This window comes from Cladophialophora carrionii, assembly GCF_000365165.1.
Source record: "Cladophialophora carrionii CBS 160.54 unplaced genomic scaffold supercont1.2, whole genome shotgun sequence".
Lineage (NCBI taxonomy): Eukaryota > Fungi > Ascomycota > Eurotiomycetes > Chaetothyriales > Herpotrichiellaceae > Cladophialophora > Cladophialophora carrionii.
In genome coordinates, this window is record NW_008481827.1 from 1,628,090 (window position 1) to 1,651,567 (window position 23,478).

General features: G+C 54.9%; 8 protein-coding genes across 8 annotated transcripts; 2 read left to right on the forward strand and 6 right to left on the reverse strand.

The window, feature by feature from the left end:
• Window positions 1-559: 559 nt before the first annotated feature.
• On the forward strand, window positions 560-2,167 carry G647_02656 (uncharacterized protein; the record flags this gene model as incomplete). Its single annotated transcript, XM_008727002.1, has 2 exons — window positions 560-682; window positions 737-2,167. 2 exons carry the CDS (start codon window positions 560-562, stop codon window positions 2,165-2,167), a joined length of 1,554 nt encoding a protein of 517 aa, XP_008725224.1.
• A 682-nt stretch (window positions 2,168-2,849) lies between these two features.
• G647_02657 (uncharacterized protein) lies at window positions 2,850-6,659 on the reverse strand (the record flags this gene model as incomplete). The annotated part of the gene is made up of 1 exon (XM_008727003.1): window positions 2,850-6,659. The coding sequence occupies one exon, from the start codon at window positions 6,657-6,659 to the stop codon at window positions 2,850-2,852; it is 3,810 nt and encodes a 1,269-aa protein (XP_008725225.1).
• Window positions 6,660-7,079: 420 nt separating this feature from the next.
• On the forward strand, window positions 7,080-9,030 carry G647_02658 (uncharacterized protein; the record flags this gene model as incomplete). The annotated part of the gene is made up of 2 exons (XM_008727004.1): window positions 7,080-7,250; window positions 7,297-9,030. The coding sequence occupies 2 exons, from the start codon at window positions 7,080-7,082 to the stop codon at window positions 9,028-9,030; spliced, it is 1,905 nt and encodes a 634-aa protein (XP_008725226.1).
• Window positions 9,031-9,423: 393 nt separating this feature from the next.
• G647_02659 (uncharacterized protein) lies at window positions 9,424-11,225 on the reverse strand (the record flags this gene model as incomplete). Its single annotated transcript, XM_008727005.1, has 2 exons — window positions 9,424-11,081; window positions 11,147-11,225. 2 exons carry the CDS (start codon window positions 11,223-11,225, stop codon window positions 9,424-9,426), a joined length of 1,737 nt encoding a protein of 578 aa, XP_008725227.1.
• Window positions 11,226-12,720: 1,495 nt separating this feature from the next.
• G647_02660 (uncharacterized protein) lies at window positions 12,721-16,690 on the reverse strand (the record flags this gene model as incomplete). The annotated part of the gene is made up of 2 exons (XM_008727006.1): window positions 12,721-16,170; window positions 16,220-16,690. 2 exons carry the CDS (start codon window positions 16,688-16,690, stop codon window positions 12,721-12,723), a joined length of 3,921 nt encoding a protein of 1,306 aa, XP_008725228.1.
• Window positions 16,691-17,718: 1,028 nt separating this feature from the next.
• Window positions 17,719-18,803, reverse strand: G647_02661 (uncharacterized protein; the record flags this gene model as incomplete). The annotated part of the gene is made up of 2 exons (XM_008727007.1): window positions 17,719-18,656; window positions 18,707-18,803. 2 exons carry the CDS (start codon window positions 18,801-18,803, stop codon window positions 17,719-17,721), a joined length of 1,035 nt encoding a protein of 344 aa, XP_008725229.1.
• Window positions 18,804-19,968: 1,165 nt separating this feature from the next.
• Window positions 19,969-20,557, reverse strand: G647_02662 (uncharacterized protein; the record flags this gene model as incomplete). Its single annotated transcript, XM_008727008.1, has 2 exons — window positions 19,969-20,230; window positions 20,292-20,557. 2 exons carry the CDS (start codon window positions 20,555-20,557, stop codon window positions 19,969-19,971), a joined length of 528 nt encoding a protein of 175 aa, XP_008725230.1.
• Window positions 20,558-21,283: 726 nt separating this feature from the next.
• G647_02663 (uncharacterized protein) lies at window positions 21,284-23,433 on the reverse strand (the record flags this gene model as incomplete). The annotated part of the gene is made up of 6 exons (XM_008727009.1): window positions 21,284-22,062; window positions 22,111-22,433; window positions 22,487-22,584; window positions 22,642-22,896; window positions 23,008-23,132; window positions 23,181-23,433. The coding sequence occupies 6 exons, from the start codon at window positions 23,431-23,433 to the stop codon at window positions 21,284-21,286; spliced, it is 1,833 nt and encodes a 610-aa protein (XP_008725231.1).
• Between the last annotated feature and the right edge of the window lie 45 nt (window positions 23,434-23,478).

Here is a 23,478-nt window from a genome sequence, read left to right on the forward strand (position 1 = left end):
GTTATCGAGTCCACACACCCAGCTCTTTGCATGTATGTGTATAGACGGATTGCGATCCCTCGAGCAGCTCAGGGTGGGAGTGACTGCCAGCAGAGGGCTGCCGGTGGGGCGGGGAGGATGATCGGTGGATAATGCGTGAGTGGTTAGACAGATGAAGTGCGAAACCAATGCGACAGTGATCGTTCGACTATCTTCAGGAAGTCAAGCGAGACGAGAAAGGAAACCAAAGTGAATCGAGTAGTCGATGTCGCAGGCGGTAGAATGCCAGGAGGAGCAGTTGACTGAGTCTTGCAGCGTGTTGGCGTCGGTGGAGAAACGCAGCGCATCGCCGGGCAGCCCCAAAGTTTCGTTTTCCTCCCTTCAGGGCACAACGAGACCCTGCGGCCTGAATCATGGGCTTTGCCCACGATGTCATAGGCGCGAATCATTTTCCCGGGTTAGCCTCGGCGATAACCGATATGCACCACGCTTATCCCCATTTGCAGCTTTTCCGCCAAACCACCCAAAATTTCTTGAACCGGGGGATATCCAGTCGTGGTTTGTGTCTACTGAGCGCAACATGTCCAAATCCAAGAAGACGAGGGCTGCAGAGCCAGCTGCTCCTCCCACCAAAGCTGCCGCCACATTCGGAGCGAAAGACGACTCGGTTGATCCTGCTCTTGCATCTCTCTTTGCTTCAAGTGTAAGTCTGTTTTAGTCCCCAATTTTTCTTGTCGGCGCTGACTCTGTTGTTTAGTCGGGACCAGTGAAAGTACCGAGCAGAGTAGTTCAACCGACAAAACCAGCTGCTGTGCCAAAGAACACCGCTCAGGAAGACGAATCGCAATCCTCAGACCCTGAATCCTCGAAGGACGAGGACGGGAATGAAGAGAGCGATGACGAGGACGACGACGAAGAGGAGGTCAGCGAGGAAGACCACGGAACCGCAGATGGTGTCTCCGAAGATGACACTCCACGAATCGCCGTAGAGGCACAAAGCGATGCGGAGAAGCCACGGAAACGCAAGCGAAATGCGGATGAGGACGACCTCGAGCAAGCATACTTCAAGCGCCTACAGCGAGAAGAGGACAAAGAGACGCAACAGAAGCAAGCGGGGCAGGATCCAAAAGACGTAGATGCAAGCTCCGACGACGACGAAGACGACGACGACGACGACTCAGTCAGCGAACCCTCAGAAGTCGAAGAGCCTCTCCGCCACGAAATTTTCGACAAAAAGCTCAACGACCGAGACAAACTCAACCGTACCGTCTTCCTCGGAAACGTGTCCACCGAGGCGATAAAAATAAAGCACGCCAAGCGAACACTCACTCGTCACCTGCGCTCCGTATTGAAGACTCCCGCCCAAGGCAAACGACCAGGGAAATTCGAGTCAATCCGATTCCGCTCCACCGCATATGCCGCCAAATCCGGCCCGAAGAAAGCCACGTACGCGAAGAAGGAGCTCATGGACGCCACCACGACCAGCACCAATGCCTACGCGGTGTTCACCACCGAGGCGGCAGCACAGCACGTTGCAAAAACGCTGAATGGAAGCGTCGTCCTCGATCGCCATCTGCGAGTCGACTACCTTGCCCGCCCTCTCCCCATCGACCACAAACGCTGCGTCTTCATTGGCAATCTCAGCTTCGTCAACGAGGAGACTCAACCCACAGACGGAAACGAGGGCCGGCGCCCGACGGCCAAGCAGCCCGCCGACGCCGAGGAAGGCCTCTGGCGCACATTCAGCAAGTGCGGCGCCGTCGAATCTGTCCGCGTTGTCCGCGACCAAGAAACTCGCGTGTCCAAGGGATTCGCCTACGTGCAATTCAAGGATGAGAACAGTGTAGAAGCCGCATTGCTGATGAACGACAAGAAGTTCCCCCCCATGCTACCGAGGAAGTTGAGGGTCATGCGCGCGAGGAAAACAAAGGTCAAGTCGTCGTCCAGGTTGCCGTCCGGGGGGAAGCTCCCCAGTAAGAGCTCATTCGCTCGAGGACGGGCAGGGAAACCGCTTGTCTTCGAAGGCCATCGGGCGAGTGAAGGCGGCGGGAAAAAAGGCAAACCGCAGAGCCTCAAGGATAGGAAGAGGGAGAGGAACAAGAAGAGACCAGACTCGGAGAGCGCCAGGCGAAGTGTAAATTTCAAGCGCGCACAAGCGAGGAATCGAAATCCAGGCCAGGCAAAGTGATCGGCCAGGCACGTACAGCATCAAGGGCCACACGAGATGTAATGTGCTTTTCCCCCCCCGTACAGTATGAGCATTAGGTACGAGCAGCACGGGTGTGAGGGTTCGGGGTCCTCCTCCCAGCGGTATGCAAGCGAAAAATGAGCTTAGGAACGTTCAATCTCGAAGTTTTGACGACCCTGTTTCTCTTCCTCTGTCTGTCTCTGTGTTTGTGTCTGTCTTGCGAGCTCACTGCTCCTGCCAAACACCGCTCCCTCGCGTCAAAAGCTTCTTCTCAACTCAGCAGTCCCTCTTCTAGCGGACCCCTGCTTGCTTAGCCCGTGATATCCGCCCACTCAGTCCTGACACTTCGCCAGGGGGGAGCAGGTCTACACAGGGGGCGCATCAAAGTCAAAGGCCAGGACACAGACGCGCACGAGCAAGCAGAGCATATGCGTCACATACCGCAACTCTGCACGAGTCGTGATTTTACTGGGCAGGGATCTTGGACCTTTCTTCTGCAACGCTGGTACTGTTATGTACAAAGGTCCCACTGAATCATACGGCTTGACATCGATGGTGTGCGACACATCACAGCTCCTTGAGCCGGCACGTTGGCTCTTTTGAGCTCGTGCGCAAGATGAGCTCGGTTCAGGATGTCTGATAACTTGAATAAGAAATCATTGACCCATCATGGACGGGATGCTTACCGTCCATATGGACCTAGGGGCTCATTCTCGTCAGCATCAACCTCAACCTGAACATCACCCAATGCGTCGACCAGCTCTTTGATACTCGGATACTCTGCACTCCTGCTCCTCAGCTCCTCATCAGCCTCCTCTTGGAGAGCGACAACACTCCTCTTCCTGGCTGTGGCTTTACCTTCCTCTCCTCGGAGGTATGCCCAGACGTCCAGGTGCCCCGATCTCTCCGCCCACATTGCCGCGGTCAACTTGAGGCGATCTCCCGCCAGGACATCAACACCGCATTCCACCACCAGCATTCGAACGATGTCAATATCGTTCTGACTCGCGGCAATATGCAGAGCGGTCATCCCGTGGTCGTTCTTGGCTTCTGGATTGGCCCCGGCAGATAAGATCCGGCGGACCACCGCAACGGAGCGAGAAGACGCAGCTTTGTGGAGTGGTGTCTGATTCGTATGTGTCCGCGTGTCGATTTTGGCGCCATGGGAGAGACACAACTCCACCAGGTCGACGTCGCCCAACGAGGCTGCTATGTGCAAAGCTCGCCAGCCGTGATAGCCTACCGTTTCGATCGAAGCTCCTCTGCTGAGCAGATATTCGATAATAGACTTTTGGTTTTCTTGGACTGCGACGTGCAGAGGTGGTTGGCCGTCTTCGTCGAGCGAGTTGATAGAGTCAGGATCTTTGGCGAGAAGGGCTTGCACGGCTTGCAGATCGCCCCTCTCAATGGCCGTGGTGAGTATGTTCGAGCTGCTTGGTTCGGTCATGCCTTGTGCCTCCCTTTCTGCGGCGCGGAGATATTTGTGAATGTCGTAGTGGGCGGTGAAGAAGGCGACCTCTCGTGGCGTAGACCCCTTCTTATCACGAGAGAAGAGTTGTGCTCGTTTGAGCTCGGAATCAGAACTGTATTCGACAAGCGTTTTCACGGCCCCCATACTTCCGGATCGAACGGCCAGGTGTAGCGGAGTGTTATGCTTGAAGTCGAAGGCCAGAGCATTGGCTCCTCGCTCCAGAAAGAAGCGCACAATCTCAGTGTGGCCTCTTCTCGCCGCCCGGTGCAGCGGCGTCCAGAGTTCACGTCCTCTATGGAATATGTTCCCGCCATTCTCAACGAAGTAAGCGACCATATCGGTGAAGCCACCGGTGGCAGCCGAGTCGAGTGGGCACAGACCCTCCCTATCTTTCACGTGCACCAAAGCGCCCGAGAGTACCAGCAGCTTCGCGATGGGGAGGTAGCCGCGGAGCGCAGCAATGTGCAGGGGAGTCGTTCCTTGACTGTTGGTGGCTGCTACCAACGCCCCCGCCTGCAGGAGGGTAGTGACCATTTCTTCGTCGCCTTGTTCAACAGCTTTATGAAGAGGTGTGAAACCCTTTGGGCCGGGGTAATCCAGCTGTTCTCGTCCATACTGAAGAAGTAGTCTCACCATGGAGAGCTGTCGATAAGACACTGCCAGGTACAAGGGCGTACTTTGGCCATGATTCACATCCAGCACACTGCCTCCATGCTGGAGCAGGACTTGAGCGGCCTCTTCGTGACCAGAAAGTGCTGCTTCATGTAGTGCTGTGTTTCCGTACGCGCCGCGTGCATTCAGACAGAGATCAGACCGATTTTGCGCAATCAAGACTTTGAGGAGCTCGGAAAGGCCAAATTGAGCCGCTATCGAAATCCCAGCACCACCCGAATAAGCCCAAGCCCATGTCTTCTCCTTCCAGTTTCGGAGGTCATTCGCTCGGAAATCACGCACGCGAGCCATAGTGAACATGCGAAGGCTGTCCGAAAGCAGAGAGAGGGTGATGTCCTTGATCTTCTCCACGGGAACCTGGTAGGCGTGATGGCCCCATTCAAGAGCTGCATACTCCAGGAATGCAAAGTCGTCCAAAGCCTTAGCAAAATCCTCCCTCTTCTTGTATGGTAGATCTTTGATCGAATCAAGCATCAAATACTTTATACAAGTTCTGGTGATGACAAGGTCGGCGTCCTGGAAGAGGCCATGGTCATGGTTGCGCAGGTACTCTTCCAAGGAGTGATGCACTAGGCGTATGAGGGAGCTCTCATGGTCCACCTCGACAAGTCCGCAACAGCAGTCAACAAGAGTTCTCACAGATGGGAAGTTGTCCCTATCCAGATCGGTATCTTCGAGTCGCAGGGCCATGGCATGCTGCAACTCCAATAGTGTCAGTGGCCGCCGGGCATGAGATAACCACATCAATATCCGAAAAGCGAGATCTCGCCTGGCAACAGAGAGGTTCGAGATCCTTTGTATCGTGGACTGGAAGGCATGCGTCAGATCTGTCGAGAGATGGAGCAATGTTCGTCTGACATCGGCTTTTGTGATTTGATCCAATATCGTCTTGACTTGAAGAGCTGGCAGCAGGAACAGGCCATGAGCGGTCTTTGTTAACGTGTCAAGAACTTGTGTTCGAAGCTCATTATCCATTAGATCTTCAGAGTCGGGATGTTCGTCTATCGTTTGGGCGAGATATCGACGAAGATCTCCGGCATCTGCAACAATCTCGATTGTCACCGGATCATCGAACTTGTCCAGCAGGTTAAAGGCGTGTGGTCTGGTGGTGGCAAGCAGCTTTACCGTGCTCCCCGAGGAGGATCTAACGGCGCCAATGACCTCGAAAAACCCTGACCTTTGGCTCTGACTATCTGCCTCGTCAAGGGCATCAATTATGATGAAGCACCGGGTGAAGGTCGCGACAACCCGGCGCGTGACCGCCAACAAATCGTGGAACCACGTCTGGTCTTTGACGGCATTCCTCGTCTGTTGATAAAACTCGGCAACGGCAGACGGCACGTTTTCGCCATGGGAGCTGAGTTGGCGTAGAAGGGACCTGGCAAAGGCGGACGGGTGCTGTGACAGTTGTTCGGAATAGTCGTAATAGTAGTAAGCTACAGCGACGTCCTGGTCTTTGAATCTAGTTCGCAGAAAATCAACGATATGTGAGGACAGTATAGATTTCCCAGCTCCCGGTCCGCCAATGCAGAGAAGGTCATGACTCGTACTTCTGTCGTCGATCCAGTCGAGGAAGTCGCGATGCTCGAGGAACCATCGTCCTGTGCCCTTAGCCCGTCGTACCTGGAGGTCACGATGCTTGTGCAGCGACGAGACGGGAGCGAGCCAATCCAGTATGTCCGTAGTCCTTCGTTCCTGCTCTCTCAACTCAGCTAGTCGCGCAGCTTGAGAGATCTCGTTCACGTCCGCAGCGGTCTGGGTAAGCATGGGTACCAAGGCAATGATGTGCTCGAGTTGAGCGGCGCGCTTGGAAGACTCCTCGGTGGACAAGCCCATCTGAGCAGACAACTCACTTATCTTCTTTGAAACCTGGAGCATCTCTTGTAAGCCTTTCGTGGCATCTTCTGACGACTTCGACAAGAGGTTGAAGCCTTCGATGGTGAAAGCAAACTGGAAGGTCTGGCTGTACCGCTTGAGATTGTCCACCATGTGCATGACCTCCCTCTGCTCAAACGGCCATCTGAGGTGGTCGATCGCGCGGAGAAATCTCCCACCGTCCGGCGGAGGCTTCAGTCGATCCCCGATGCGCTCTATCCTCTGTCGACAATCTCTGATGGCTTTCGACAGAACAGAGTAGCTGTCAAAAGACCTGCCGGCCGCCTTCTCGCTATTCAAAAAATCCCGCAGGTTGCTGAGCACTTCGCCCAGCAGCAGCAATTCATCTTGCAGTTCTTTGACATTCTTGGACCGCTCCTTGATGGCAGTGACATAGGTTGCAACGGCGCCGCCAACCTGTAACGTAAGGGTAACGAGACCAGCGACGCTGCTGGCGACGGAGACACCGTCCATGGCCGAGCCGAGAAGACGACGAAGCGAACGAAAGCATGGCTCGTCTCGCAATTATTGTTATTTTGTAGGGGTCTGTATGATCATGAATGATTTATAAGTGGAACCTGAGTAGACCGTAATTAGTCCTGGTGGTGGCAAGGTCAGCCAGCACTCACGCATTGCGCGGAACCACCGATGTGGGAAGCGTTGGCCTCCCGGCTAGCCTACGCCGAACTTAGGGCTCCCTCGAAGCATTTAGCGGGCCCCACGAGGGCGCCTAAAGCTTACCTAGGCATGCCTTGCATACTGCACTGAGTCCTGTGCGCGTGGCCCCTGACCGGCGGCTCGCGCCTTACCTGCCTCGATCGACACAGCCACCTGAAAGGGAGCGCCTCTGGCAACTTGGATGCCAATGTCGCGACGACAATGTAACATGAGAGAATGAAAGGCAATGCTCTGTTGGCGCTGGTGTCGCTCGGCTCAATCAGGAGTCGACTTCTAAGCATCTCGACGGCCTTGGTGGTGTTTTGGATATTTGTGCTCTTTTGGGGGGAACGGCGCATTTTTGATCAAAGCGTCACGCAGTGTCTTTGGCAGCAGTGGGAGTCATGGGTGCGTGAAGCATCCCTTTGCAGGCCTCCAGTACTGACCATGGCAGCCGGCCCACACTCAACCTCACCATGTTCTCCTCGTCGCAGACCCCCAATTGGTTGATCCGCATACGTATCCTGACAGACCGTGGCCTCTCTCAAGCCTGACGGTGCTGTACACGGACCTGTACCTCAGGCGCTCCTACCGGCTCCTACAAGAAAGACTTCAACCTGACGCGACTCTGTTTTTGGGTGATCTGTTCGACGGAGGGAGAGAATGGGGGACTGCCGACTCAAGCTCGCCAGAGCAACGATACAAGAAGTATGGGTCGCGGTTTTGGCTCAAGGAATACATTCGTTTCTCGAACATCTTCTTGCGCTCTTGGTTCACGGGCTCTTCGGTCTCGCCAGCCGAACCCACAGGCCGTCGCCTTCTAGCCTCGCTCCCTGGGAATCATGACCTAGGCTTTGCGGCGGGTATCCAAATGCCCGTCAAGGAGCGCTTCGATGCATATTTCGGGCCGTTGAACCGAATCGACATTATCGGCAACCACTCTTTTGTCCATCTCGACACGGTCTCCTTGAGCGCCATGGATCAGATCGATCCCAAGACCGGAAGTTCAGGGGCGGGAGACGGAAGTGCAGCCGCAACTGCTTCCACCAAAATCTGGACTCCAGTCGAGGACTTCCTTGCAGAAGCCAAAACCATCAGAGCCAAGGCCATCCAACATACGTGCGAAACGAGATTCAGTTGGAAGAGCCCTTCTTCTCGATCGCTCGTCCCCGAAGTACGACAAGCCGATCAAGCCGAATCCTCTAAGACATCTCATAACTCACTTTACCCAGTCAGCTCATCACAATTTCCAACAATCATCCTCTCCCACGTCCCGCTGTACCGCTCCGGTGAGGCCAATTGCGGACCATTGCGAGAACGAGGGTCGGCCATCCCGCTGCAGGCAGGCTATCAATACCAGAACGTCCTTACGCCGTTGATATCCCACGATATAGTCAAGCACCTGACCGCCGAGGAAATCACGATGATCTACTCGGGCGACGACCACGATTACTGCGAGATCGAACACAACGAGTTCACCGGCCGGATCAGAGAAATCACCGTCAAGAGCATGAGTTGGGCCATGGGCATCCGCCAGCCCGGCGTCCAGCTCGTCAGCCTGTGGAATCCCGTCGACGTGGAGAAAGCCATGTCCGACGACCCGAATCTATCCACCCCAAGAGACACGGTGCAGAACCACATGTGTCTCCTCCCCGACCAATTGAGCATCTTCATCCGCTACGGCCAAGCAGCAGGCGTGACGCTCTTCATCCTCCTCCTGAGCGCGCTGCGATACAGCCCTTCTGCCGCCGCAACCGCTCATGCGGCTGCGCTGCAGCACGAGAAATCAGACCCCCTCCTCCCGACGTCGGAGTTGTCCCGCCGCCATGAATCGAGTAATTCCAATAGCTCGTGCATCCAGAGTGGCGGAACCTCGCACCTCTCCACACGCAAACCGGGCTACGGTCACATCCCCGCCTCATCGCGCACGGCGTCGCGCTCGCCCGTGCCCTCGAAACCTCCATACATCGATCACGCCCGGAACGCGTACCATGTGGGAACGGAGGACGTGGCTGACGTCAACGACCACGACAACGATGACGACTGGGGCATGCCCAAACGTGTGGTTGCGATGGCGAAGCGGAGGAATCTCCCCCCGGCGACACGACTTGCGTATTTGCGCCGTGAAGTCGGACGGACTGTGTGGCCGGCGTTGGCCGTCTATATGTGGTTGCTATGGCACGGATGATGGATGGGTCTGGCTTGTCCGGAGGCGAGTTAACCGGGTTATGGAGGGCAGATATCATGTATCAACAACTAGACATGCTCGTTGTGAGAATGACGGGGTGGACAGACCACACAGACTAAACGCCGGAAACGACAATAGTCACTTGTGGATTGCATTCATTCTTGTGCTTTTTGGTTCCCCAGGAAGATTCTACTGACCAGGTAATCTTAACTTTAAAAGGCCAACGCTTGTGCCTTGAGCAAACTCCTCGACTCCCGGACCTCATGAACGCTGCTTGTTGGCTTTGATTACTTTCCACCATTCGCATGCACAAGCCAATCTCTCTCTCTCTCTCTCTGCAACCTCGTGCTGTGTGCCTAGGTAGTCATACATAAAAGGTCGCCCCATCAACTCTCACTTCTTCCCGTTCTTAGAGCCGTCGCTCGGACAGCACATCTTACTCCCAGCGCATGCATCACTGCAGTCCAGCAGGCACACCGGCTGTCCTTCACTCCTCAAACTCGCTGTTTTACTGCCGTTCGCGTTGTTTTTGGGCGTCGCTATTCCACTGCCACTGCCCGCAGCCCCTGCGGCACCGTCATCATCGCCTGCTCCGCTGGGAGAGTGCAGATGTGGTGCCTCAAACTCGGGCTGGATCGTCGAGCTATGAATGCCATAGCCGTGCAGACAGCTCCGGATCTCACGCGCGAGGTGCATGTAGCTGGCTGATCCGGCCCCTTCCACCTCGCAGTCAACTTTGACGTGTAGGCTAGCCACGAGTTTGGTGTCGCTGAGCTGCCAGACGTGCAGGTGATGTGCTTCCATTACTCGCGGAAGAGACTCAATATCAGCAGTGATCTCGTCGATGGACATACCTACGGGGACGGCTTGCAAGAGAATACGACCAGCAGCTCTGCAGAGGGGTATGGCGCTGGCGAGGATGATCAGTGTGATGACGAGAGAGATGGCGGGGTCGAAGTAATATCGTCCGGGGAATGTGGTGAGCCAGATGATCAGCGCAGTTACTATGACGCCAATGTTTCCCAGCGCATCACCCATGACATGAAGGAAGACGCCCCGCATGTTCAGATCGCCGTGAGAGTGACCATGTCCGCCGTGTCCGCCGTGTCCGCCATGGCCATGATCAGAACCCGAGGCATCTTTCTGATTGTTGTGGTTGTGGGCGGCATGGTTGTAGTCGAGGCTCCTCTTGCGGTTATTGATACTACCATAGCCTGAGACCCGATTGCTTCTAGATGGCGACGCGTGATGGTCCTCTGCGAATGTGTTGGAACGATCCACTGGCGAGTCAACGTCGATCAGCAGGGCATCCTCTTCACCAGACTCGGATTCGGATCGTTCCTCCAGTCGTGCAGCCTGGATAATATCCTGGCGGAACGATGCTGGATGAATGTGTATGTTGTCCACAGAGCCGAAACCTCTTCCAAAAGAGCCCGACGTCCGGCGTCGATGCCGACCATGGACCTCACCATTGGTAGGCTTCCGGTGTGTCGTATTGGTGGACCTAGCCGAGATGGTTGTGTTTTCTTCATCCGACTTGGTGAAATTCCGCGAGTCTGAAGCCCTGTAACCGGCAATGCGAACTTGCGGAAGGATGTCCTCGATGTTTCCATGCTCATCTGTCATCTTGTGTGTTTCACCGTCTGCATGCACATGGCCATGACCTTCTTCGGCAGCTCTTGCGGGATTATCGTCGTGCGAATGCTCCTCCCCACCATGACTGTGGCCATGCTCGTGGAAGAGGAACAGGCCAAGGACGTTTGAGGCCAGCCCCAGGCACCCGACGATGAGGACCAGCTTCGGGTTGCTGACCTTCTGAGGTTCGACAAATCGTTGGATCGCTTCGAGGAAGATGGACAGGCAAAGAGCAACCAGGAAAACTCCGTTCACCAGCGCACCCAACGTCTCGGCTCGTTGCCAGCCATAGGTGTACATCTTCGAGCTCCCCGTATTGGCGACACGGACCGCCCACAGTCCCACGCATAGAGATAGAACATCGTTCAGCATGTGAAAGGAATCAGCCACCAGGGCCAGGGAGTGTACAGCATATCCTAGAGAGACTGCGTTAGTGGCTATGCCATCAGGCACAATGGATGTGGTGGACACCCAGACTTACCGCATATCAATTCGATCAGGAAAAACACCGCATCTATTCCCAGTAAAATACATATTCTCTGCGTCTTGGTGAGGCCCATTCTGCTGGCAGTGCGGGGTGGCTGCGCGCAAACGGGCGCGCAGCACTCGTGGACTGTCTCAGTCGATGTCGTACGATGCGATGAAATGCGTCGATGCGGACTGAAGTACGCTCGCGGAGGTTTCTGGACAGCCTCTGGCGGTAGACTATCGCGATAGCAATGTGTGGTGGATGGTACAGATGGAGGAGAGAGAGGAGGAGGCGATGATGAGAGAATTGAAGACGCGGATTTCTCCTCGTGGCAATCGTAATGGCCATGCGAGCCACGGCAACATGATGGCAGCGGCGCCGGCGCCGGAGGAGGAGGAGGAGAAGATGCGGCAATTGGCAGGTCATGTGATCGGCTCTCAGCTTCCGTCACTGTCATCGTCATCCTCGATGCTCGATGCTCAATACGTCAATTCCTCGTGACTTTTTGTTTCACCGAACCTTCACCCAGCTCTCACCACTCTGTGCCATTGCAATTGCTTGCGTCGCGAAATGTTGTCGACTATATGGCATTGCTCACTTATTCAAGACACGCTCCATGCTCACCCATCGTCACCGCAACCGCAGCCGGCTCCGGTGGGAACTTGGCCCAGCTTCCATAGCACAATTGTGACACATGTTGATGGCAACCTTGCCCCTCGAACACAAACATGCGGTCCCTTGCCGACCGAAGCAGGCTTGCTGCATCCACGTCTGTGCCATCCGCGACGCTCATCAGCGATCCTCCGCGCCGCGGCTCTTCTGGCTGCTCTCATGTTGTGCTCCGATGCATTTGTCAAGTGCATTCGCTCTACGCTTGGGGATCTATCTCCCAGTGTCACCTCGACCGAGAGGGTTTGCACAAAGTCTGCAGCGGATGCGCGTTATGCTAGTAAGTGGACAAATCCCTCCTCGTCAAGAGTTTGTCGTCCTTTGCCTGTCCCCTCCCTTATGGCATTCAGTGATATGAGCTTGCAACACGGATGGGTGCAATGGGTCAGTCAAAGACAGTGGCTGGAAAGTACAATGTCAAACGCTGCCTCAAAAGACTCATTGGCGAGTTCTTCGCCTCCTGCCTGTGGCCCATCCAACATCGTTTCAGATACGACAACAGCTTCACACCCGAAGCCTTCTGCAAGTTCACCTCATATTCACCAAGGATAATGCAACCCTTGGGAGCCGACGACGAGAATTAGTAGTCGCCAAACCCGCCTATATGGTTCTTGACTGGCGCCTGTTTGATACGGTAGGTTTCTGTTTGAAGTTTTAATTGCCAATGTGACCATTTTCTATTGAGTACATCGCCGACGCGGGTGCCTTCCCACGCGGCCAAAAGGAAATCTATTCTTCGGCCAAACCTGGTATTGATACAAACAAGAAAACTCGTCCAGCCCAGGGGTATCATTGTTCATGTGCATCATTGACCGTTCCATCCCTCGCAATGCTCCCAAGTCCACATTTCTCACCTTTCGCCGCTCACAGTCCTTCCCCCCCACCCCCCGCCAAACCCCTCAGGGGCCCTTCCTGACTCACCAGAATGCCGCTCCTCGATCAACAAACCGAGACGCGCCCACGAACTGAGGGCCTCTCCCAGCATTGCTCGCACTGTCGTCCGGCACCACCGTAGCCGCGGGGTCAATAATCTCTTGCGACTCCGGGATGGGAACCCTCGCACCACCCATGCCCAGGTAGTAGTGGTTGCCAGACTCGTCCACCATGATCTCGGCCACGGTGTTCAAGCGTATGCCAGGGATGGGCTGCTGCTGCGCCGAAGGCCCGCCTGTCGTGCTGCCTGACATTGTAGGCATACGGCTGGCCCCCATGATAGAACCATGGACGAGGCCTACGCCCGGAGCGACAACCGTTCTACCGCGAGGGCCCAGCAATTTCTCCCGCCGCTCGTTCTCCTCTTCTTGCAGGCGCTTTTGCGTCCCGTAGTTCCACATGCCGATGTAGTCGATTTTCGAGACCAGCTGGACGGCAGCGTCGAGCATGGAACGGATGACGGTGCGGTCGAGAAGGGTCTGGCCCGTGGTTTCGGCCGCAGTGAGTTCGCCAATCTCAAGAGACTCGTTCTCTGCGAGGACTTGGTTAATGGCACGATGGACAACCGACAGCTCGTAGTGGATTCGACCGGCGTCGGCAAGTTGCAGCTTATAATCTGCCTCTTCGCCGGGCTCGAGGATGGGTTCGTAGGCCAGCCACAGCTTCTTGTCATCGGCGTGCACCTTGAACTGCAGATTCTTGGCCTCGGTCACCTTGAGCGCAAGGTCTTTGCCATCGGGTCTGTTGCTCGGATGATGGCTGACTCTCTTGACGATGAGGTTGCGGATCTTGAATTCGCCATCGTGAGGCGGGCGGAAGTACAGCATGATCTTCTTCCGGTCGGGCAAGATGTAAAGTGACTCGACAAAGGTCTTGACACTGTGCGCGACCGTGTCCGACGGGTCAGACCACTTCAACGGCCCAGACAGAGCGGCCGAGAGGTCCCAGATCTGAGCGGGAACGTGGATGCTGATCGTGCCCACGTTGACCAGCCCCTTTCGTAACTCATAGCCCCCTCTCTCGTCGACGACGATCTGGAAGTTCTCGTTGGATCGGCTCTGGCACTGGAACTCGTAGCTGACAGATAGAGAGCTGGGCGTGGGATCCCACAGCTTGAGGTTGCCTCCTCTGCCAGCACCCTTTGTTTCGAGGGCGCGATCGATATCGGCGCCGTTGGACGTCAAAATCTTGGTGAAGCTGGAGAAAGTATGGCCAGATCTGCGCGGGTCGAAGTAGGACTTCCAATCCTCGACGCTGTGGAAAGTCTTGTCGAGCACCTGTTGTCCTGGCGTGACGAGGACTTGCCCGACTTGGATTTCAAAGTTGAGTTTCCCGGGCAGAAGCCTCCCTACCTCAAACACGGGTTGCAAAAGCCCGATAAGCTTGTAGGCCTCTTGGTCTCGAAGACTGTCTCCTACGATCTCGGGATGTGCTTGCGCCATGGGTGTCTTCTTCTTCATCTGCTTTTTCTTCCACTCGCTCATGTCTTCGACGCTTGAGGTGGTTGATCGTTGTGGACCGGCCGTCGGGGTCGGACCGTGAGCCTCCTCGATCGCTCGTCTTCTGCGCGCCGCCGCTTCTTCTTTGGTCTCCTTCTTCGAAGGTTTCTTCAAAGGCGTGCCAGGATTCCCGGCCTGCTGGCGCATGGTTGAATGTTTCTTGGGCGGTTCTTCTTCGTCGGCTTTCTTGTTCTTGCCTGCCATGGCTGCCATGGCTGCCATAGCTTCCCGTAGGGATTTTTCCCTCAACACCGCCTGGTCAACCTTGGGTATGAATGTGGTGACCCATTCTGAACCCTCGTCACTAAACTTCAAACGGGTGTTGCGGGATCGCCCGGAGCTCGGAGATTGTGAGGCGGTGCTGGATCGCACATGGGTTTGGGACGGCGGCTTAGTTGGTGACGGGTTTTCGCACACACTCTGTAACTGCACGGCCTCGAAATGGGTATCAGCAGCTTGTCTTGGAGCAATATCGGACTCAAACCCGGGTGGGATGGCAGGTGCCCGGGAGACGGTTTCCGGCACGAGCGGCACTATCGACTCGAAACCGGGAGGCACAACAGGAGCACGGCTCGCAGTAGCTGGTACTCGGAGGTCGATCAGATTGCTGTCAGATGCAGGCGGCATATCCACTACAGTATCACGACCGTTCACGGATCTTCCGCCAGGTGCAGCGATACAAGGGCCTGCATGTCCGCCCCCTCGATGACCACCTCGAGGAGAAGCTCGTGTAGGAGCTGGTTTGGGTCGTGGTTGATGAGCGTTGTTATTGTTTGGATTTCTGTCGCCTTGAATACTGCCGCGATGGTGACCATTAGCGCGCCTACGTTGACTTCCCCGGCCACGGTGATGCCGAGCTGGTTGTGGGGGTGATCGATATGCGTTAGGATCAAAGACAGGTCTTCGGTAAGGCAGAGACGGCGGATCTTCTGGGATCGTCGTTGGTATGTCTGTAGACCGAGAAGCGACCTCATGTGACTCTGCGAGGCTTTCCGCCTGCGTATCGATGTGAGCTTGGTCACCGACCAGTTCTACTGGTTGGGCACGAGGGCTGTGGGCCATCCGTTCTAGCATGCCTGAGTTTCCATCGTTGGCGATTGAGTTCGTTCGAGTGGTGGGAGACTGTCTTGCATTGGTAGCAGTGTCTTCCTCCAGGCTGGATGGCAGAGCCCCAAATGCAACTGTAGACGATCTATTCGCAAGCGTACTCCCTTCTTCCGAGACGTCGATGAGGGTGTCGTTGTTGTTCTTGACGTTGTTGGAAGAGGATAGAAAGGGTGCAGACTTGACGGCTTGTTGTACCGAGGCTTCTATCAGATCCTCTTCATCTGATAGTTGGACGAGAGGAGCTGATGTGGCTGGCGGGACGATTGAAGGAGCAGGTTTCCTAGCTCGCGGAGCTGGCTCATCGTCCTCGCTGTCAGAATGGAGTATGACTCTGCGGCGTGGAGGCGGTGCCTGCTCCACCGGTGCTTCAGGGGTAATCTCAGGATTCGCCGAAGGGACAATGTTGTGCGTCCACGCCGTAATTCTGTCATTATCGGCACCTTTCACCGTCCCTGTCTCGCTATTGTCCGCGGAGGCCGGATTAGACGTGACGATGGGGACCATATTTTTAGGATCTCCAAAACTTGCGTATTGTTGTGTTTCCCAGATCTTCGAAGCTTGGCACTCAACAGTATGTGTAACACCGCGGTACTCCAGGTTGGGAGGTACTTCCAGAAGCCTCGTCCTTGAATCCAGCACACGGAGCTCACCAAGCACTTTACTAAAGAGGGTTTGCTCCTGGCGGTTGACGACGACACGGTGGTAGGAGAAGTGATCAGGCACCATGTTGACGTACTCTAGTTTAGAGTCTTGGTGGTTGGGAGGCCAGACGAGAAGATTGCCAGTCGCACGGAGAGACCAATTGCTAGCCTGCGCTGCGAGAGTTTCCTAGAGCACAGTGTCAGCGACAATGTCGGCGAGAGGCATGGAAGCGTACCAGTAAAGGCTCAAGCCTCACAAGCTTCTCAAGAGCGAGCTGAAAATTGCCTTGATAGATTCGATAGCGCTTCTCGGCTTCTTCGGCGAAGAGTGATGATCCTGTCAATTGTGCAATTTCTCTGGCATACATCGGCGGAAGTATGCTGATATTTCCGCTTCGCGGCTTCCAGTGGCCGGTCAGATGTTGCATTGGCTGAGGAGCGTCGCCGTCGGACGATTCGTTGTCGGAATCGTATTGCAAGAGCGCTTGGTCCTCGGTAAGATCTTCTGGGATTATATCTTCTATGACGGTGCCCTGCAAGGGACGGATACGCGGCTCGTCGTCCAAGGCAGGCGGAATCGACAGCTGATACTCGATGTAGCCGGCCATACGTGTGAGGAAATTTTGCATGGTCTTGTTATCGTCCTGGTCGACTTCGGCACAGAAAGCCTGGGTATCCCAGTTAGCAAGATCCACAGAAGCCAACATTGCTGTCGATGTACGAAGGCACACACCTGTTTAGCAGCATCGAAGTAGAAGAAAGGTGCTGTGCTCGGATCATCATGGGCATCACTGCATCAAAAGGTCAGCACAGCGGACCGTTGTCGCCATGTCGCGGGCGGTCAGGCGGGGCGGGTAACACACATGTCGGCTTGGATGAGTTCGTCGGCCTGAATCATACGTTATTAGCTGAATGGGCTGATCCGGACTGAGAAGATACTCACGGCCACCTCACTGAACTCATACAAAGATGCCACCATGATTGTCTTCTTCGTTGCCATCTTGGCCGCCATTTCCGTGAAAGTGCACTGTCTCAAGGACAGTGCTCTTGCCTGCCTCACAATCCGTTGACAGGCCCTGGAAGAACCAGGAAGGGACAGAGAATTGAGTCTGCTCCAAGCAAAAAGCAAGACTTGGTGCGAAGCAGGATAGATCAAGAGCCCATCGCCTGAAGACGGTTAGGCAATGAAAGGTAGTGTGGGAGTGGGGTGTCTGTAAGAGGATCTTAGAGGTGGAGCAGGAGGTGAATTCGGAGGAAAGATTTTCCGCACGCTTCCGCGAGGGGTATCACAGCCTCGTCACTCACGTGACCGCTTGTCTCCACTATTTGGTCCGGTGATGGGTGTCTCGGAGTGAAGGATAGCCCTTCACACAGACGCATATAGAGCATATTTCAGGAGAGCATTCATCAAGCAGCTCCATCGGCCACCCTCTCAGGGTGGCTTTGAGCAGTTTGTCAATTGTCTCGGACAGTCCATTGTGGGTATTGTGATTTGCGGCAATAGCTCGTGGCAGATCAAGCAAGCACTATTGTCGCTATCACTCCGTTTCCACAAAGCCAGAGCGGGCGTTCGCATGTTCCAGGCATCTTCAATGCTGCCTTTTGGGTCGCTGGTGTTTTCACCCTTGAGAGGCAAGAGTACGTATTAGACATCCCGCTTTTTCGTCTATGTCTCGATCATAACTTCGTATAGTCATCACACTCCGGGCACAACTCAAGATCAGCGACATTGCTTTCACTTGGCCAATTTCGCCGAGTCCTTTCGTCTGTGCTTGGTAAGCTTGAGGGGACTACGGCTTCTCTTTCCATCCGCTTCGTTGGCCGTGTGTGGCCTCGATACAACGCCATTTCTTGGGTCTTCTGCCTGAGACGAAAGCGGAGCGGCGTGATGGCGATGGACAACATCTTCAATGTTCATGACCCACCGCATTCGCCCTGTTACTTCAGTCATTTCATCCAGCTTCTGGTCCACTGCCTGCTCGTTGCGATTGGCAGTTTGTCGGAGGTCGGATACGGCGCTGTCAATCTCACGCCGGTATGCCTTGAAATTCGTGGACAGCTTGCGGTTAAGATCCTCGAGTTGGGCAATGGTCTGCTGCTGCTGTTCGGCGATTATTTCCAACTTCTTCTGCTTCTCAAGGTCTTCTTCCTTTTGGCGTAGCAGCCTCCCGACTTCGCTTCTGACCTTGTCGAGCCCAGCCTGATGGCGATTATAGTCCACTTTCCGACAATCGACAATCGTGTCATATTCTACCTCCTTCTGAGTGGCGAGGGCCTTTGCCTGATGGGCCTGGTTTCTCCATACCTCCTCGTTGGAGATTGCCGCCGCTGCTTGGGCTTCCGCTTGAGCGGTCCTCAACTTCTCTTTCCTGAGTTCTTCCCGTAGCTCCTCGACTTGGCGTTCTCTTCTCGACAATTGCCGAAGTGTGGCCTCGTGAGATTGTTCGTAGTTACTCGTCCGGTCTTGCAGGGATTGGTTGCGTGTCTTTAAGGTCTCGGTCTGTTTTTCTGATTCCTCCAGGCGCGTCGTCAGAAGTTGCCTCTCCCGCCGAAGTCTGTCAATATCGCCCTGAAGTCTCTCAATCACTCTGCCTGATTTGCCCGTGCCAGCGTGTCCGATGGCAGATGACCAGGGTGCCGCGTCCGGGGGCGGCGACTCGGAGGAGGACTGAACTACAACCACGTCAGCAACCCCGGCGGCAGGCGTTGAAAGTGAACCATACCTGAGCGCATCATAGAGGCACTGGAGACTCGACCAGATGTAGGGCGCACCCCATCCAGATGACTTTGCTCCTTAAGCACTCCGTTGGATTCGGACATGATTGGAGTCGACGGGATGGGAGAGCTGTTGGAGAGACGTGATTTCTTCCTCATGGCACGCCCTGGTCGGTTTCAGCGTGGCTTCCAAGCAGACGCGCGAACGTGCCCAGTGAAGTTGTCTTGAGTTGTGAGTGAGACTGACAGCAGCGATTGCGGCTGCGCTCTGCGGCTGGGTTGGACGCTTTCGGACGGCACGGAAGGCGCTCTTGACTTCAAGGACACGGATACAAACGCGACAGACTCGCCGCGGGCAACAGATAACATAAAGCCGAAGAAAGATGCCAAACAAAATAACGTGCTGAGAACTCTCCTTACTCTCACGCTGAGGTGACGGCATATTATTTGTTTGAGATCGGCCTTTTGGGTCAGTGGAGAAGCAGCTTTGGGCAGGCAACGGTGCAGCGCTGGCCAGGACTGCGCGTGCCGATAGGGAAGCCCCGGTTCGTCTCACGCGTTAATGGGTTCGCCTGAGCGAATGGGAAGGGGCCGAGTAAGCCCCAGTAACGGCTGTCCCTGGGCCGGCTTCCGGGGGCTTGCTGAGTCCTAAACCGCTTCCAGAACAGGCCCTGGGAAGATCTCCACGCTAAGGCCAGGGGCGAGAGACACTGCCAGGAACAGTGACGCACAGGTCCAAATGTCAGATTAATTTCACGCAACCACCAACCACGCCCAAAAATGAGTATGGAGTAATTTGTCCGAGCTCTTCACTCGATCCTTCATCCTGGAAGCATCTCAAGCTAAAAGAGACTTCACAGGGTACAGGCCCGTTGAAGGTGAAAAGTGCGACTAGTTACGGTCGGTATTAATCCCATGTAAGGAACTTTTTCACAACTGTGACAACCCCAGGGAATCTGTGACGCCTTGCTCAATAACCAGAAACCTCCGACCAAAAAGCGCCGCTTTATCTTCCTCCTCAGTTCAAGAACATCACTGCCGCAAGGACTCCCATCACCAAAGCAGCGGAGCTTCCAAGCTGGGCTGCACCCGCCGAATCAGGAACACTGGTTGTAGCCGCAGCGGTTTCTGCTGCGGAGGTTGAGCTGGGCTGGTCGCCAAAGTTGAAAGAAGAAGAGGTAGCCGATGCAGAAGAAGTCATGTGTTCGGTGACGGCGGGAGCTAGGCTGGTGCTGGTGGTGCGCGAGAGTGTTGCAGAGCTACAAATGAATCACAAGTCAGTCTCGGTCAGGCCGGGGCAGCTTGATTGAGGCGGCACTTGCCTGAAGGTCACGTTGCTCGCAATCAGCGTGCTTGTCCCCGAGGATACGATTGTGGCAGGTGTCGTCAAGGGCGCGGTGGCGTTGGCCGCAGTTGCTGTTGTGCTCGTGTCCGTCGCAGAGATGGTGGATGTGCCGCTTCCACCAACAATCGAGAATTGTCCGCTGTAATTGATCGAACCCTGGCCTTGTGTAATCTGAAGTGCGTAGTCTCTGCAATGTCGCGCGTTAGTCAGTATCCAGACGATCCCGTCGGATGTGGCCAAGGACATACGAAGCTGTCGGCAGACTCTTGGAGACGTCCCAGACAAAGAAATCCTCGTCAACACCATCTGCCAGTGTCGCAACGGTCTTTAGATCGTTCGAGTTGCCTTCTCGAAGAGTTATCGTGACAGGGGATCCATCGCCACCGCCCCAAGTGATGTTATATGATTCTCCAGCATTTGCCACAGCCGGAACCGAAGTGAACGCAATCTTGGTTTGTGCTACCGCATATGTGAAGAGCGATGCCCCTAGGAGGAGGAATTTGGTGGATAACATGACGGCCCAATTTGGCAAAAAGCAAGTCGAGATAGAATTCAAAGACCAGCGCTTGAGCAGCCGAGCTGGCAGCGATCTAGAGAGAAGATGGGCTTCGCGTCGTGGAAGTCAGGACAACAGCGAAAAATGTTTGCACAAGGTAATAAACGAATGGACGGCGAAGTCACCTACGCCTCTGCTGGAGCTGCTGCTGCTATCGCCACGGGAAAGACAGGATTGAGAATCACCTGAACGACGAGAAAACGCAGCGGCAACAGGATGAAGCACGGTACCTCGTCCAGCCATTTCGACTCGTCGGCATGGGAAATTTTCCGTCCACGTCCCAAGCCTGGAGGGCAAAGTTGTTTGCCCCAATATCGCGAAATAGAGCCAGACTCGCTCCGGGCGGCTGACTTAGGCAGCCAATGGCCGCCCAGGACGACAGACACGCTTAACCAGTTTTGCCATGACCGCGTCTTGTTGGTCCCATGCAATTTCCATGATGCTCCCGATGCTCCACAACTTCCAGACCAGCAATCACCATTCACCCGGACCGAACAAACCCATGCAGCGAGCAAAAGAACAGTGGTATCGAGTAAGCATGTCGCCTATATCAGCAATGAGAGATCAAGTCCTTTCACGCTCACGACGCGCCTCGTTCGTATTGCCACAGAACTGGCTGTGACGGAGGACGAAATCTGTAGTGCTTTCCAGGTCAGTGAAACACAAGCATTCTGATCACATCTGTCAATGCGCACGTCCTGCCCCACACGGTTTCCCGTCCGTGACAGAGTCGAGCCATTGCACTGCACCGTACTGCGGAAAACGATTTCTGGCCGTTCGAGGTACAAGTGGTCGTGTTGAGACTGATATTGAGAGTCCGGAAAGCGCTGTGACCGGCACCTCCTCCCCTGCCGGAGTGCGAGCTTTCCACGTCAGAGCCTTCTGCAATAGCGGGACCACAGATCGCGGTGAAAGATCTCGAAGCAGACCTCTCGAGACACCTGTTGCCAACGTATGTGTCATGGAAATCTCTCCGCGCACTTGTCCTTGGGGAAATCCATTGGGATGAAACAATGTCACGTTGGCTGGGTTGAATTGGGCATACGTCCCAATGAGATTTGCAGCTGTTGGCCACTGAGAGACTTCATTGGGCGCATTACCCATGAAGAAATCAATACAGAAGCTTGTGTCCAGCGGAAAACGGTCGACCAGGACTGTGATAGACCATTGTTTATTGAGGTTGTTCACATTGAGATGTCGTGCGAGATCGAGCGAAATATTGTCGAAGGACTCCGCAATATCCGTAGATCTGCCTCTGACTTTCTCATAGGCACGTCGAATGGTGCTGTTGGTGGAGGGGCCGTAAAGTGAGTTGACTATTGCCCGAACATTCGCGGCTAACTGATCCGGGTTCAATTCCCAGTCGGTGAGCTCCGGATAGCTGTAGCCAAACGTTGCAGTACTGCGGACATCGTTGGACGTAAACATTGTGCCCCCGTCGTCGGAATGAAAGGGAGCAAGAGCTGCGACGTGTTAGCCGCTGTGTTTCGTGCAGTTTGCGTTACACTGACCAGTCGCTGCCGTATCGACAAATCCAACAGGCTCGTAGTACGATCCGTATGTATTAACGGTCGGCTCCATGTAGCTGTCCGGATACAGCGCTTGCCACATGGCAAACAAACGATCCACGTTGGCGTGATGCAGATAAAACACTGGATCAAAGCCTGCAACCTCTGGAAATTGCATGTGCCCATATCCTCCGATGCTGTTGTGGACGCTGTTGTGGATGGTTTCGATGTTGTTACCAGTTCCCATCTGACCGCCAGGCCAAGTACAGGACATTGCGGTATAGTCTGTCACGGTTGTAAACATCTGATACACCAGTGATTGAATCCTGGCAACGTGTATCAGCATAGCCCGCGCCTGAATCAGGTACGACGTACTCACGCAGGGGCATTGGCCAATAAAGCTGCAGTTGCTGCACTCTGGTTGCTCGACTTGGATGTCTGGTTCCACCAGCGAACAGTTCGCGAGAAGTTGGCCATCTAGATCTCCCAGGTCAGCAAAACGATCTAGTGTCAACAGAACGGCCTCAGGTATACCGGGTCGGAAAGAGGAAAGCCGTTTCCGACAGCATTGGATTGGAAGACGTATTGGTAGAGTGGGTTGTCCATCGTCTGCCACCCCCTAGGGGTGTTCACCGTGATTTGCGGCTCGGCGACGACATCTGGCAACATCGGATGAACTGCCCAGTCCCAATAGGGATGCCGCAAGTTGAGTGAAGCGTTCACATATTGTTCGCGTTGGTCGTCAGGATAAGTGACGGCAATATTTTGAGCGTGCTGCCAGATGAGTTGCTAGAATTGGCCAGTCAGATTTGCAGGGCATGATAAAAATGGAGTAGGCGGAAGTGAGTGGGAGTTGAGGCGAGAAAAAGGTCAAACCCGGTTGGCGGTGGTGAGAAATACCTCGTACAGTGCGATATAGGGTCTGTGCCAGGTGGGAAACGGAGTCGAGCCGTGCATGCAGAATCCAGGATAGCCACCACGGCCTGCGACTCCATCCCACGGGGTCCGGGGAAAGCCATGAATTCCTATCATACGTGAGCTCTATACCGAGCGAGGCGATATTGACCACAGACCTGCAATCTGAAAGTAAGAGAGCGGATCAGATTGGTCGAGAAGCTGGAATTCTCTCAGAGCGAGAATGTACAAGTCGAAAGCTGGCCCGGAATTCGCGAAGTCGTGTATCTCATATCTCAGGGGTCGTTCGCCATTAGAGCCGATGCCTCCCAAAGCACCCGTGATCCGAAAAGCAGTCAGAGAATCAACGAGAAGGAAGAGGAAGAAAAGAATGCATGGTGAGCGGCCGTTGCGCTCAAAGGTGAGAAGCATGGTCGAACGTCCCGGATCCGCAATCGAGACAGAGAGAAGCATCAC